The 15,787-nt window shown below is 40.3% G+C and overlaps 1 protein-coding gene across 4 annotated transcripts in view; it reads left to right on the forward strand.

Moving 5' to 3' along the window:
* Window positions 1-15,787, forward strand: part of Col12a1 (collagen type XII alpha 1 chain) — a 108,065-nt gene that overhangs the window by 14,209 nt on the left and 78,069 nt on the right. For 2 of the 4 annotated variants that reach the window (XM_075965135.1, XM_075965134.1), the window contains exons 7-13: window positions 6-170; window positions 943-1,116; window positions 2,838-3,128; window positions 3,571-4,173; window positions 5,584-5,856; window positions 9,040-9,312; window positions 9,777-10,049. The exons of the other annotated variants lie outside the window; for them this stretch is intronic. In XM_075965135.1, the coding sequence (XP_075821250.1) occupies window positions 6-170; window positions 943-1,116; window positions 2,838-3,128; window positions 3,571-4,173; window positions 5,584-5,856; window positions 9,040-9,312; window positions 9,777-10,049 (2,052 nt within the window). The remainder of the gene's footprint in view (window positions 1-5; window positions 171-942; window positions 1,117-2,837; window positions 3,129-3,570; window positions 4,174-5,583; window positions 5,857-9,039; window positions 9,313-9,776; window positions 10,050-15,787) is intronic. 4 annotated transcript variants of the gene reach the window in all.

Below are 15,787 nucleotides of genomic sequence, written 5' to 3' on the forward strand. Positions count from 1 at the left end.
TGCAGGGGATGCCATTGACTACTTAGTTAAAAACACTTTCACTGAATCTGCTGGCTCAAGAGTCGGCTTTCCTAAAGTGGCAATAATTATCACGGATGGCAAGTCGCAGGATGAGGTGGATAGTCCAGCACGGGAGCTTCGCAGTATTGGAGTTGAGGTTTTCTCTCTGGGTAGGTGACGTCTGACCAGCCATTTTCTTTCTAGATCTCCTTCATTGCACTTAATGCTTCAGAAGATAAAGGTTGAGTCCTCAAGGAAGGATGCTGTCAAAAGTGCTCACTGTATTTTATAGAATGGTATTAAGCCAAGTTGTCTTTGAGTAAACATTCTGCTTATCTGTTTCCTAATAAAACTCTAGTAGCATATGGATTAAGTGAGGTGATGTTAACGTGCTTCGCCAGCTCTCTACTTTTCAAAGAACATTCTGCCAACGATTCTAATAAAGACCCTCCTTGTATTATCATTAAATGGATTTTATGCATTCTGCATTACATAATACTTCAAGTATTCACAGTGCTCTAGCTCATTCAGCACTTTGGAATAAAACATATTATCTTCACAGATGTCAGAGACAAGTGATGGCACAGTTAAAATAGGGGGCTCTCTCTATTAACCATTTGTTTTTCTCTTTGGCTGGTTACTTTTTGTGAAATTATAAAATCCTTTGTCATTGAACATTTGTTTGCCATTTATCTATCATCTATCATCTACCTATTCGAGATAGGCTTTCACTATGTAGGTCTGGTTGTCCTTGAACTCACAGAAATCTTCTGGCCTCTGCCCTGAATGTGGTGGGATTAAAGGTATGTGTCAAAGTAACTCTGGATTTTGACTTAAAAAGGGTTAATAGTATCTTCAGTTTGAGACTTAGAATTATTGCAAGGAACTTCTTGCAGTTGGTAGGGTTCCCATTTTAACATAGTTTAACCCTTTGTTTTCAAGGTATTAAAGCTGCAGATGCAAAAGAACTCAAACAAATTGCATCCACACCTTCCTTGAACCACATTTTCAACGTGGCCAATTTCGATGCGATTGTGGACATTCAGAATGAGATCATCGCCCAGGTGTGTTCAGGAGTGGATGAACAACTTGGTGAACTGGTTAGTGGAGAAGAAGGTGAGTGCTTGTTTGTTGAGAGGTATTTAGATACCAGAACTTTTTGACAGCAGTTCTTGCTTTATAGGTATTCTAGAATAGATCCATCTTAACTGTATCCTACAGTGATTGTCTGGTTTCTGAACTCAACTTGTTAATACAATGGTACTATTTCCTCCATCCAGGGGGAAATTTGACAAAATACTTAGTTTCTGTGAAGTTCCTGAACATTTTTTGGGAGGGTAAAATTTGATTAGACTTAGTTTATTTAACATTTTTAACTTTAATTAAAAAATTAAAATATAAGGACATAATTTCTGCTCTCTATTTTATTCCTCCAACCCTCATATGTTCCTCCTTGCTTCCCTTCAAATTATGGATTATTTTTCTTTGTTGTTGTTGTTGCATTTATGTTTGTGTGTGTAGATGCATAGATATATGAATACAGCCTTTTTATTTATGCTGAATTTGTTTAGTGTTGCTTGCATGTATATGACTTCCAGGGTCTACTTGGTATTGGAATAACAGTTGGGGGCTCACCTCTAGGAAAAGCTACTCCCACTTTCAGTCTTCCTTAGTTGCCTGTAGTTCTTTGCCTGGGGTGGAGCCTTATGAGATTCCCCTCTTCCACTGATTAGACTTTTATAAAAAAGTCTTTTTGTGCATATTGTCTATCCACAGTCAGGCTTTTCTGGTATATGCTTTAATTATTTTATATGTGGACCTAAACTTTGGCAGATTGCAGACACAACAGCATCCTAGAACATGAAAGACTGATAGCATTGTATCCATCAACCGCCCAGGGACAAGGGCTTCCCATTAGTGTGTGTTCCCTAATGCATTCAAAGCTTAGAGCTACTTCGAAGATTGGTCTGTTTGCTACTCCCACATTTGAAAGGTTTTCCCATTTCACCAGTTATTGCTTCTAAGTACACAGAAGAGAGGGCAGTCATTGCAAAAGGCATTTTATAAGTATCTACTTGAACCCCGAAAATCCCAATATTTTCCCATGGTGGTCTTCCTCTCACTGTGGGAATGGACAAGGGGTTAAGTATAGTTTCCATGTGGTTCCATCTTCAATCATATTTTGGTAAATTCTTTGGCTTTGCTTCTCCCAGGACTTCTCCACGCTTCCTAGGCTCTGAATTCTTTCTTTATCTTTACTGTTGAATGGCTAACTTTCCTCCACCCCCACTCTGCATTATCACAAGATCCATATGCCCGCTTTGACTTTCCTACTTTGAACAGGCTAATTCTTAGACAAGTGTAGTTTTGTGCTCGCCAAGATCAGGCAAAGTTTTTGTTGTGTGGCTGTTTGAACTTCCTGCATGAGTAGCCACGACCACATCACAGCTACGTCCATCTTTCTTCAGGGCCTGTAGTGATTAAATCATCAATACAGAGAACAGTTTGCCAACATCTCTATTGGGACATGAAAATAAAGACAATGAGTAAAATGCCAAGTTCAAAATGAAAATTGTGGTTTCAGAGGATTAAACATTGAATCTACTTTCATAAGTTTATTTCAAATTTTTTTCTTCACAACCAAATTATTCAGTCTACTAACTACAATCCTGGCCATAGAAACAGTTTGCTTTTTCATACAGGTGGATTAGGGGGAGAGGGTATGCATGAACACGTTTTGATGTAGGCATCATCAATGTGAATAAAGAGAATTGGAGGTTCAAATGTAAAACCTAATAGAGCTGTACATTAACAACCACCGCATTTTTTTTTCCTAGTCGTTGAGCCTCCTTCAAATCTAGTTGCCACAGACGTGTCATCAAAATACATTAGGCTGAGCTGGAATCCATCTCCCAGCGCTGTGACGGGCTATAAAATCCTCCTGACGCCAATGGCTGCAGGAAGCCGACATCACGCCTTGAGTGTGGGGCCTCAGACGACCACACTCAATGTTCGCGACCTCTCAGCTGACACGGAATACCAGATCAGTGTTTCTGCCATGAAGGGACTGACATCCAGTGAGCCGATTTCCATAATGGAGAAGACTCAGCCAATGAAAGTTCAAGTGGGTAAGTCAGTCATTTGATCACGGGGGTCGGAATACCACAGTATGGCCTACTAGTCCAGACTTTGTTTCAAACACAGTATTTGCGGTAGTTTTCTTCTCCCGTTCTTTTGTTTTGGAATGGATGGGATCTTTCCTGGAGCCTGGAGCTTGCTGTTTTGGCCTAGACTGGCTGGGTAATAAGCCCCGGCATCTGCCTGTCTCCATGCCCCCGGCACTGCATTAAGGTCTACTTGATTCTTATGTGGGCGGCTAGGATCCAAACTCAGATCCTCTTGCTTGCTCAGGAAGCGCGAGACCCACCAAGCTGCCTCCCTAGTCCTGCAGCAGTTTTTGAAAAGAAGTAGACTTATGAAGAAAGTGAGATATCTAGAGCTATTTATATCTTAATTTTATTATATTTTAGTTCACGTTTGTTTATGTGTGGATTTTCTTTCTCTTCACAGAATGTTCACGTGGTGTGGATATAAAAGCTGATATCGTGTTTTTGGTCGATGGTTCCTATAGCATTGGGATTGCAAACTTTGTTAAAGTTAGAGCCTTTTTGGAAGTTCTTGCCAAAAGTTTTGAGATTTCACCAAACAGGGTTCAGATAAGCCTTGTCCAGTACAGCAGAGACCCTCACACTGAGTTCACATTGAAGGAATTTAACAGGGTTGAAGACATAATCAAAGCAATAAACACCTTCCCCTACAGGGGCGGATCCACAAACACAGGCAAAGCAATGACTTATGTCAGAGAGAAAATATTTGTGCCTAACAAAGGCTCAAGAAGTAATGTACCGAAGGTCATGATTCTCATCACTGATGGGAAGTCATCAGATGCTTTCAGAGACCCTGCTATAAAACTCAGGAATTCGGACGTGGAGATCTTCGCAGTTGGCGTAAAGGATGCTGTTCGCTCCGAGTTGGAAGCCATTGCCTCTCCTCCCCCCGAGACCCATGTGTTCACAGTGGAGGATTTTGATGCCTTTCAGAGGATATCGTTTGAACTCACACAGTCCATCTGTCTTAGAATTGAGCAAGAGTTGGCAGCTATAAAGAAGAAAGGTTGGTAGATTTTGGGAAAGTTATTTCGCCGTAAACAAAGTTTCCCAATTCTAAAACCCTGGGTAGGATTCTTCTTCGATTCACTGGGTACAGGGAAACTTCCCACTGCCGTTGAAAACCATCAAATTTAGCGTATTTGGGTCTGACACATAACTTTCTCCAGGGTATGCACATCATTTCTTATTTGCTGAAAAAGATTGTTTACCCAGAGAGTCATGAAAGTTCCCTCCCTAGATCCCTGGGGGAGTTCAGGACCCAGCTCCATCACACTGTTTGTCATAGCCAATTAAGCAACCACTTACTGAGTTTCTACTGTGTAGCTACAGATCCAGGTCCTTTGAACCCAAGGCAACTAAAAGTCTTGGACCTTTGGATTCTTTTTGTGCATTCTCTTTTCTTGTTTTGGGGCTCGATTCTTCACATCTGGTATTCGCTATTCTTTCTTCTTGATGTGTCTAAATTCTGCTTTCCAATGTTTAGATAGAAATATTATCCCCTTTCTAAACTCTCCTTCAGTTTTCTGGTGTATGACATATTTACACATGTCTTTTTTTGTTAGTAACTTTATACATTCCCATCTCTCCTGTTTGTATGTCTCCCAGGGCAATGTGCAGTAAGCATTGTCTCTTCTTCGGATCAGTTTAAGGCATGCTCAATTTAATATTATTTTGAAAACCCTTCCTTTGTAGATGTGTATATGTAGTTGTATGTGTTTGTGATGATGGGCATGCACATGCCATGGCACGTGTGTGGAGGTCAGAGGCTTGAGGTGTTGTCCTTGACTCCCACCTTATTTGAGACAGTCTTTGCTGCTCAGTCTTCAGGCTGAGCTCTCTTGACTCCAGACCCTCTTCTTTTGCTGTGGAAGCACTTGGGTTACAGAGGAACCCCACTGCACCCAGATAGAAATGGATTTGGGGCATTCACACTCAGTCTCATGACAAGTGCTTTCCACACTGAGGCTCCATCCCAGTTACTATAATTATTCATATGGCAGAAAATGCCTTACTTTGAAATATCTGCCTACCTGTCACTAAGGGTTAACATGCAAGGACCAGGGTGACTGGGAAAATTGTTATGGTTCATTTAAAACCTGCTACTGTTTAGACAGACACTTGTGGGGGAACATTTATCCCATTACTGTTTTGTCTTGAGAAGCTCGGAATTCAAGTTCCATTTTAATCAATTGCTTCCTTTGTATAATATCATCACTGTTGTGGAGAGTCAAGGAAAATGACCCGGACATCCTTTTAAGAAGGAGGCCTTCTCTCAGCGGCCATATGCTTGATTCTCAACGACCCTGCTCCCAAATCAATATCCACAATTTCAGAAGCACAGAGGCAAGGGGTCTATTTTTATTCCATAGATTTGAAAAAAATTCAATTATTTCTTTTTTATTCTTTTAAACAGCGTATGTGCCACCAAAGGATCTGCGGTTTACTCAGGTGACTTCTAATAGTTTCAAAGCTGAATGGTCTCCAGCTGGAGAAAATGTTTTCTCATATCACGTGACATACAAAGATGTCAACGGGGATGATGAGGTCACAGTGGTGGAGCCATCTTCAAGCACCAGTGTTGTTCTCAGCAACCTGAAGCCGGAGACCCTGTACTTGATCAATGTGACAGCGGAATATGAGGATGGCTTCAGTATTCCCCTGACTGGAGAGGAGACCACAGCTGAAGGTACGGTGCCGTCTCTCCCACGTTTGCTCAAAACCTTGGGATTCATTAGATAGCAAAGTTATAGCATGAATAAACCACTTGCTTTTAGTACCTGATAATAAAATGAAAAACAAACAAACAAACGCTTTTCAGCCATTTTAGTCAACAGGTGAACATTTCAACTGCACGAAGTGTATTGACCTTGTGTAGCCATCACCAGCACCACCCATGTGCTGAGCTGTGTATAACCAAAGCACTGTAGCCATAGCCGATCTCCATCTCCCAACGCCCCGTTCTCAGACTGTCATCCTACGTTCTGTTTCTTTGAATCTTCTATTGTAAGCCCTTACCCAGTGTAATCATGTGATGCTTGTCCCTTTGTCTGACTTCTTTCACCTGGAGTAATTCCTCATCCATGATGCAGCTTCTGTCAGAGTTTATTTATTTATTGAAACAAGGTCTCACTATGTAGTCCTGGTTGACTTTAATTCTCTGTGTAAATCAGGCTAACGTTAAACATACAGAAATCTGCCTGCCTCTGACTCCTGAGTGCTATGGTTGAAGGCCTGTGCCACCATACTTGGGCAGAATTTTATTTCTTTATAAGGATGAATGCTGTCTCATTGAATGACTGCACCATGCTCTGGTTATTTATCTATTTAGGCTGTTCCCACTTTTAGCTACTGTGAAAAACGCTGCTGGGATGTGAGTGACTCAATCCTACTGGTGTCTGAGATATATCATCTTTACTGATTAGAGCTGAATGCATTTAGGCATAATTAATTTCATTTGACATTTAGTCTGGCCAAGAAAAAAAATTAAGATACGACAACTACTCTTAACATGGAGACAGTGATTACAAGAGATGTGGCTTCTTTTCCCTGTTTTGACCGGATGCAAGGGAAAGGATCCAAAGGGCATCATGAGAAGTTAAGATGTACAAGAAGAACTTGCAGAGAGATCCAGCATTTATTGCATACCTTACTGATACAGTTATGGAATATCTTTGTTGCTAAAACATTTTTCAAAGAAGATTGATAATTTTCTTTTGTACAAGATAGAGGAATAGTTATGACTGTAGGCCAACTGAAATATCTAACACATTTTTTGTGTGTTTTTATAACTTAGATATTTGCACTTAAGATATTTCTGCTTCTTTGTTGATTGCTGATACTGCCTAACACAGCTCAAGAAGAAACTTGAGTCTGACAGCTTTTAAAAACTGAGTGTGAAGCAGTCTGCCTAGCTGTTGAATTGAATTTTCCTGTTTACTTCTGATATCTTCTGGCACAAATAGACTCACTGTTTGTACTGATGGTTTTGCATTCTCCCTGAACACTAAGGTTTGATGCTGTTGGGTTTTATTTCAGCCCTCTCTTCAAACAGAAGAGAGCAAGTATAGTTTTCTGTAGTAACAGGTGAAAGGCACATGAGACAACTATACTATTAGTCACTTTAGGACACTAACTTAGGAATTAAGCACCTTAAAAACAGTTGTGTTTTCTGTACTTGGTTTTATTTTTCTTCTTTTTTTATAGGCTGAAAAACTACCATGTTTACAAATAAATTGACATTGTTTGTTTTTGGCCTCAAGGCTCTGTTTTTTTATGTAATATTACGTATAGAGTTCTTTTTATTATGACTTCTTTACATAAAAATAAACGCTGGAAAGAAACACACCACATTCTCACTTTTTGTCTTAAAAAAAGAGGAAGAAGAAAAGGGAATTTGAGTGGTAGTCATAGATACTCAAGTTTTTAGACACTTGCGACCACAAAAGAGCTTGATGCCTATGCTTTTCATGAAATTGTGGCATCTAAATTTCATTTGTAAAGAGCCGAGTTTTGACATTTAACATCTTAATTGAGCGGGTGGTTTTTGAGCCTGTACTAGGTGTCATATGTATACTAAATGTTTCCCATGGATTATCTTATTCAGATATTTTAATAATCTAATAAGTAGTCATGTTTAACTGCTGAACAATCTGTGCCTCAATTTATGCATCTATTAAGCTTCAGAGCCAGGATTCACAGCCATTAGTCATTCATTTGTTTTGACTAATTGGTCTTTCTTCTTGACATAGTCAATGAATCATAGATAAAGTTTGCAAACTACAACTTCTCCCCTTCCTTCCTTCCTTCCTTCCTTCCTTCCTTCCTTCCTTCCTTCCTTCCTTCCTTCCTTCTTCCTCTTTCTTTCCTTTCTTTTCTAGGGGAGGGATCAAAGTCTCACTATTTAGTTCTAGCTAGCTTGGAACTGGCCATGTACACCAAACTGGGCTTTAACCAACAGAGATCCACTTGCCTCTGCCTTCCGAGTACAGGGACTAAAGTATACAACCACTGCACCCCACATATTTCTTTTACTGATGGATTTTTTCTTTTCCTTTTTCTGTCTGGAGTAAGCTAGCTGTGTGTTGAACTTTTCTTTTTAAATTTTGATACATTCATTTTACTTTTGTGCATTTGGGTGTGTTTCCTGCACATGTATGTACCAGGTGTGTGCAGTGCCCTCAGAGGCCAGGAGAGGGTATTAGATACCCTGTAACTGGAGTAACAGGTGGTTGTGAGCTGCTGTGTGGGTGGTGGGAACCAACCTGTGTCCTCTGGAAGAGCAGCCATACTTTCAACCACCGAGCCATCTCTCCAGCACCATGATTGCTGACATTTTAAGTAAACTTTTAATTCTGTTTGTTGGCCGCATACAACCACATTACACTGCAGCTGTATCTCAATGAGTTGAAAACTCGATGACTTCGAGTTCACCATTATTGAACGTGTTGTCCATATACACAGTCTTTTTTCTTGAGCATGTTTACCAACCATAAAGTCCAATGGTTTTCTCATTTGAGCTCTTACTTGAAAATTTAACTGAAGACCCTAAGTCTGTGCTATACACATTGCAATTCAACTTTGAGATTTATATCTAATGATATTCATTAAGTGCTTATCACAGACTTCCCATTCACATATATGTTTTTCCTCTACAGTAAATGACCATACAAATAAAAAATTATTTGCAGAACGGCTTCAGAATCTATTTAAGATTTGGCTAAACAAATGTTGTAACCAGAATGCTTACAAATAAAGCTGGCCCTGGAATTTAGTTAGAAAAATACTATAATTAATGTTCAAAAGCAAGTTTTTTTGTACTCACATAAAATCGGCTAGTTTTAAAAAAGAATTATGCATTTTTAAATTTCAGTAAAAGGAGCACCACGAAACCTGAAGGTGACAGATGAGACTACGGACAGTTTTAAAATTACCTGGTCTCAAGCTCCAGGGAAAGTCTTAAGGTATCGAATTATATACAGACCAGTATCTGGTGGAGAAAGCAAAGAAGTCAGTACCCCAGCCAATCAGAGGAGAAAAACACTGGAGAACCTGACACCAGACACAAAGTATGAAATATCTGTAATTCCTGAATATTCCTCCGGACCTGGCTCTCCACTGACAGGAAATGCAGCCACCGAGGAAGGTAAAGGAAATACACGGATCACATTACAACACACATTACCTGGTTCCACTTATGGGAAAGCTTTAAGGAGAATATTTTATATGGCAGATTTTGCACAAAATATTTTTTTCCTATGAGACAGAATGCATATATGCATCCAGGCTAGCCTCAAACCTATGATATCTCTATCCTACCTTCCTAAGTGCTGGGTTTGCAGAAGTACGCTACTGTCTGACTTCTGTAGAAGATTTAATTTGTATAAGCACAGAAAAGGAATTCGATGCCATTTGCTCATTGTTTACTATTGTGTAAGACCCTATTTAGCAAAGCTTATATTTTGTTAGTGAGGCAGTGGTGTATACTGCCATAGAGTCATTACATAGGATGTAAATTGATATAACACATATATGAAAAAATGAGTGTTTTCAAGTCATTTTAAAAAAACTAAATAATGCCTTTTGATACTATTATATTTTTTAATGAAGTTAGAGGGAATCCAAGAGACTTAACAGTTTCTGACGCTACAACATCAACTCTGAAGCTGTCTTGGAGTGGGGCACCAGGAAAAGTGAAGCAGTATCTTGTCACATACACCCCAGCAGCAGGAGGCGAAACTCAAGAGGTCACTGTGAGGGGAGAGACAACCAACACAGTGTTGAGGCGACTGAAGGAAGGGACACAATACGACATATCTGTGACAGCCTTGTATGCGTCTGGGGCTGGAGAAGCCCTTTCTGGTAAAGGAACAACCCTTGAAGGTAAGTAATGCCCTGTGTTCCAGCAAATCTTGAGTCTGTGTGATTCTGCATGAAGAAGCTGGAAGTGCTTTTAGAGAATGAAATATTGACTGTGTAGTCTTTTTTCCTTAAAAGGAATGTGTATTTAAGATGAATACTATAAATCAACCTACTCTATATAGATAAAGTGTGAACAACTGCCATAAAGACACGGGCTGCTGCAGTGAAGAACATGGACAATACTCAAGGGAAGGGACCTGGGGAAACTTGTCATCTGAGGAGCTTTTGGAGGGTTTGTGGCCATGACTCCATTTGCCTGTGGGGGCCACTCTCTGACTTTAGTTATGCCCTTTTCATAATTGCTTAAGGACTATGACACCACACTATACTATTTTACATTACTTATGCAAATTGGTAATTAGAAAAAAGTTAATCAGAAGTACATTATGAGTGAAAAAAAAATTGAAAGAAAACACTGGAGTTGGGCAAAATACCCATCATTAGTTTGATCCAATAGTTCAGAGGCTTTCCTCCCCCTTCATTGACTGATGTTGGTAGGGCTAGTCTGCAGGTAACCACAGTTGGTGTGAGTAAATGTTTACCATAGCTGCATCCAGTCTGAGAAATGGTATTGCATAGCCATTCACCCCATCTTTTTAAAAATAATTTATTTATTTGTATTTTTATGTACATTGTTGTTTTTGCCTGTATATATGTCTGTGTGAGGGTGTCAGATCCCCTGGAGCTGGAGTTACAAACAGTTGTGAACTGTCATGTGGCTGCCGGGATTGAACCTGGGTCCTTTGAAAGAGCAGTCAGTGCTCTTAACCACTGAATCATCTTTCCAGCCCCCACCTCATCTTGATTTAAAAAAAATGAAAGCATCCTTCACCAACAATAATGTACTAGAAATCTCACATAGCAAAATGCACTTTGCAATCTTCAGCAAACATTTTCTTGTCCTGTAAATTTTCTTAGTTCAGATAGGTAGCATAATATTTATAAATTTATAACTTTATACATCAAGAAATTGCCAAATCATCTGTGTGTGTGACTGTAAACACACACACACACACACACACACACACACACACACACACACACCCCTACATGTATTTGACCAGAAACTGTTTCTGAGGAAGATGCACAGGAAGTAAAATATATAAATAAAAAAAGCATTGTTTCTCATTTGTTGAGAAGGAAGAAAGCTAAATAGTTTGTGAACTCGCTGAAACTAAATTGTGTCAATCAAAGACGTCTTTGCCACTTTAGTGGAGCTCTTGGCCTATCATGAAGATTACAAAAGTGCTGTCCTCCTGCTTTTATGGACATATTTATTCTATTGTGTTATGTGTGGTAAACTTGACGAGTCTGTGAAAGTGTAGTTGTGGCTAGATTAGTAGAAGATTTTTGCCCCTGCTTCTTCCATTTCATTTTATTATACCAGTTCAGCCAAATCCACATACCATGTACAGGAATAGGATACGACGATGAATGTAGGGAGTGGAAAGCCCAAAGAAGAGCCAGGCAAATGCTTTTGAGGGCTGCTGTTTTTCTAATCTGGTTTTCTCCTGGGAGAGGAGGTGGTAAGAGCAGACCTTGAAGGAATGCTTCTTCTATCCAGGGCCTGGAGTCAACCAGCAAGAGCTTTCTGTAGGTTAAAAATTTTGCAGATTATCTCGAGAACATGTGGCTTTCAATTCAAAGAACAAAAGTTCTGCCTTATTCTTTTTTAGAATGCCTTGTATGGTCTACAACCATTTCTAGCCGGAATTTCTTTCCTCGCACTTTTTCCCTTTGAAATGCAGGCGGTGCTCTGAAAAGTTCCCCTGCCTCTGGAAGAGAGATTTATTAGCACTGGCACCGGGCAAGTTCATGGTTGGCTTAGGACTGTTGTGTGATAGAATCACAAAGGCAGAGTTTATGACTATTTCAGATCCGAACTTCGGAGGAATCTGAGCAGAAGCCATTACTTTTGATTTATATTGTCCCCAACTGCCGTTGTTGTCATTAAAGTAGATAGACTTAATGTAATTAAAAACGCGGCTGTGCATGCAAATGCACTTTACGTCTGGATAGAACTCTTAGCACTGACTGTTGGGATGCGACAGAGAGGGCAACCTGCTTTGATAAATCTAAGTGAATAATGCTTCGCTTTGATTCAGGGATTCGCCACAAAGGCATGGATATATCAGTTTGGGAATAGTACAACTCTGTTTTTGAGTTTTGAGTATTTTCTAGCTATGGAAACCATGCCCTTTCAGGATTTCCTTTGTTTCAGTTGCTGTAGCAACCTGCTAGTGCCTGACCTATGGATGGCTCCCTACAGATCAAACCAAGTTGACTCAGCTGACATTTTGTTACAGTGAGGTCTTCAGCACAGTGCAGGGGTTCTGCTGTATGCACAAAACCATGGGCTTCTCCAAGGTGGACTAAACAAGGCTTCTCTGTTTTCTTAGATTTATTGCTGTCTCATAATTTGAAAAATCATACATTGAGGGTACAAGCACTCTGACATTGCCAAGGAACTTTATCACGATCACTGAATGCCAATTCAGTTTCTTGTCTGTGATTTAATTGCTTGCCAGAGAACTCCAGCTAAGTCAGATTTGGAGAGGCAATAATTAGGGAAGACAGACTTCTACTCCTGCAGCTCTGAAGCTGCACTGCAGTTTTGGGAGATATTTACAAACTGCTTATTCCTTTAAGTAGCTAAGCTGAGTCGTCAACAGTGAACTTTGCCCTCTGGAATGGTGACTCTGGTTCTGTTCCCACATGAACGCTCTCCAGAAGCAGGTCTTCTGCAGTCTGAGTTGGAAATGCTTTCCAGAAGCAGGTCTTCTGTAGTCTGCGATGGAAAGTTGGATGGCGTTTGAGCTGAGCTCTAACGGAAAAGACAAATTGATTTAGAAGAGCATTTACATTACGTTTGGAATTGAACTTCTATTTTTAAAAGTGCTGTGTGAAGGCTGGCTGGAACAATCTATAAGATGAAGCACAGCTTCGTTACAGGGTGACTCATTCTTCAGCTATCATCGTTGGTTAATTTATATTTTAATTATGTTTGAATTGGATGCTAATTTCCTTTTCGGAAGGCAAATGGAAAAGAGCTAAGGAAACATAGGAAAGTTACTTAAATGAGACATTGGTTCTTTGGCATAGCGTGTGGAAAAACTGTATAATTCAACCCTTTGTGGATGTTCAGATCATGAGGAATACACCTGTCTGCTGCACCAATTCCACAGCATCAGCAATGAGGTGATGCAAGCAGGCACGAGAAAAAAAATGCATTTTGAATATATATTCACATATATGCTCATATATTGTTAATATATAGTAATATATATTATATAATCATGTTCATATAAATATGAACATTATTTGTAGTCAGGAGATGCCAAACACCAAAATTGTTTTAAAGAATATTCTTATTTTTTAAAACAATTTCATACACATATACAATGTATCTTATTCTGATTCTCTTCCCATTTTCCCTGAGCATTCTCCCTCTCATACTACAGACATCCTCCTCCTACTTTTATGTCCTCATTAAAAAATACAACCTCATTAAAAAGCTACTGGAGTCCCATTGGTGCTACCTGAACGCACTAATGAATGGACATGAGGCTAGCTACCTGAGCATAGACAATCTACTAACGGCCATTTGCTCTTAAGAAAACAAAATGAATCGTCCTTCCCCAGCAGCTAGTAACAACCAATAGCTTCTCAGCTAAGGGTGGGGCCTCATGAACTCCATTTTGAAATATTAACTGGCTTGATTCTGTGCAAGTTGTTAAGGTAGCCACAGATGCTGTAGGTTCATGAGTATAAAGGCCATATCAGGTCCAAAAGATGGCGTTCCACAGCTCATTTTGCCCTCTCACATTCTTTCTACTGCTCTTCTGCAATGTTCCCCTGAGCCCTGGATGTTACAATAGGTGCTCTATTCAAAGCCAAGTACTCAAAAGTCACTTATTCTTAGTCCTTTGGCTCAATACCAAGATTTCAAAATCCGATTGAGTTTTCTACTTGAAAATCTTGGACAGAAAGATACTCCTATTCCTTGTACTTACACTGGTGCTAGGAAGATTGTATAGGAATGCGACTGAGATGGAATCAAAGGGAAAAGAAGAGATGGCACTTAGAGAGACACTTGAAACAAATGCCACAGATTCTTTTCCAGAGATGAATGAAATATAGAAACACAAGTTCGCAGTTCAGAGCAGGAGAAAACAGGCACTAGGAGATTAGCATTATTGAAACACACCACTAAGGAGAAACCCCCTGAGCAATCTCAGGGCCATAAAACAAACATTGGAGGAGCTCACGCAAGAGGGAGGGAGCAACCCCTCCAGCAGATGTGGATCTCCTCTCAGCAAGGTGGGGACAAAGGAACAAAGCCTGCTGGGCTCTGCTCACTGCCAGGAGACCAGACTCTAACTTCTGGTTTTCTTTTTTCTCTTCTCACTCCTAATGTATTCCAAACATGGATGCTTGTTCAAACCCAGTCTTACCAAACTAAAATATTTTCTGGTAGTTACTGGTAACTGGAGCTTCCCTGATGGCAGGGACTATAAATAAATTAAACAATCAAATGCCTGCCTTGACAACAATGTGATTAAACTCACAAGAGTGCCATTGAGTGTTCAAAAACAGGCATGTGTTGAGAGTCGGTTTCTTTTAAGCAGGATAGGCCAGAGAGAAGAGAAGGAGACATCCCACATCTCACTGAAAGTATGTGACGGTCAGTTAAATCAGCTTCCCAGGTCTCTGAGTGTCAGTCTTGAAGTGACTTTGAGTCACGTGCATGGCAATAAAGCTATACATACAGAAAGGGCCAAGCAATCATAACCATAACCCCCATTTTAACCAGTTTTGCTTCTCATGAATTCTTCATTTTCAAGGAGCCATTATTCTAGACCAAAGCAAGAGTGAAGACTCAGTGACACCCTGGCCAAGTGTATCTTTTGCTCAAACAGCTCTCAGAGAGGAGCAACAGAAAGAAACTAGACATGAGTGGTGTGTGTGTGTGTGTGTGTGTGTGTGTGTGTGTGTGTGTGTGTGGTGTGGGGGGCGGAGAGTAGAAGGAGACTGGAGAGTGTGTGAAGGAAGACACCAAAGAGTGAAGAGCCCTGGAGGAAAGAATCACAGGGCAGATTTAAAAGATTTTTAGGAACTGCTAGTATTTAGACAGAGTCTCATGTGTTCTGATCTGAGCAGGGCTGAGCTTTGCCTCTCAAAACATTGTTATGTTCCTAATCACGTTGAGTCCAGATTTTGCTGCGAAGGCACTAGGGAGTGACATAGCTTGCTAGTGGCCCACTCAGGTGATTGCACCCTTAACCCCAACACCAGCCTAATGCTACCCTGTGTCCTGCCTGTTAAACCTATACGGTTGCTTAGCTTTTGGTAATCTAATGTTCGACCAAACCAAGACCCCACTTATTTATTTATTTTTTTTTTTGTTTTTCGAGACAGGGTTACTTTGTGGCTTTGGAGCCTGTCCTGGAACTAGCTCTTGTAGACCAGGCTGGTCTCGAACTCACAGAGATCCGCCTGCCTCTGCCTCCCAAGTGCTGGGATTAAAGGCATGCGCCACCATCCCCGGCACAAGACCCCATTTAAAAAGAAAACAAAAAACATCATAGGTTGTAGGCCTGATACCTAGTCTCCTCAAGGAACTGTCTTTTCTAAAAATCCACATGTTACAAAGCATCCTGTATTTCATTAGAATGTGTAGCCTCCTGTTGTGGAGGCAA

The sequence above is a fragment of the Microtus pennsylvanicus genome, chromosome 3, assembly GCF_037038515.1.
Source record: "Microtus pennsylvanicus isolate mMicPen1 chromosome 3, mMicPen1.hap1, whole genome shotgun sequence".
NCBI classification, from domain to species: Eukaryota; Metazoa; Chordata; class Mammalia; order Rodentia; family Cricetidae; genus Microtus; species Microtus pennsylvanicus.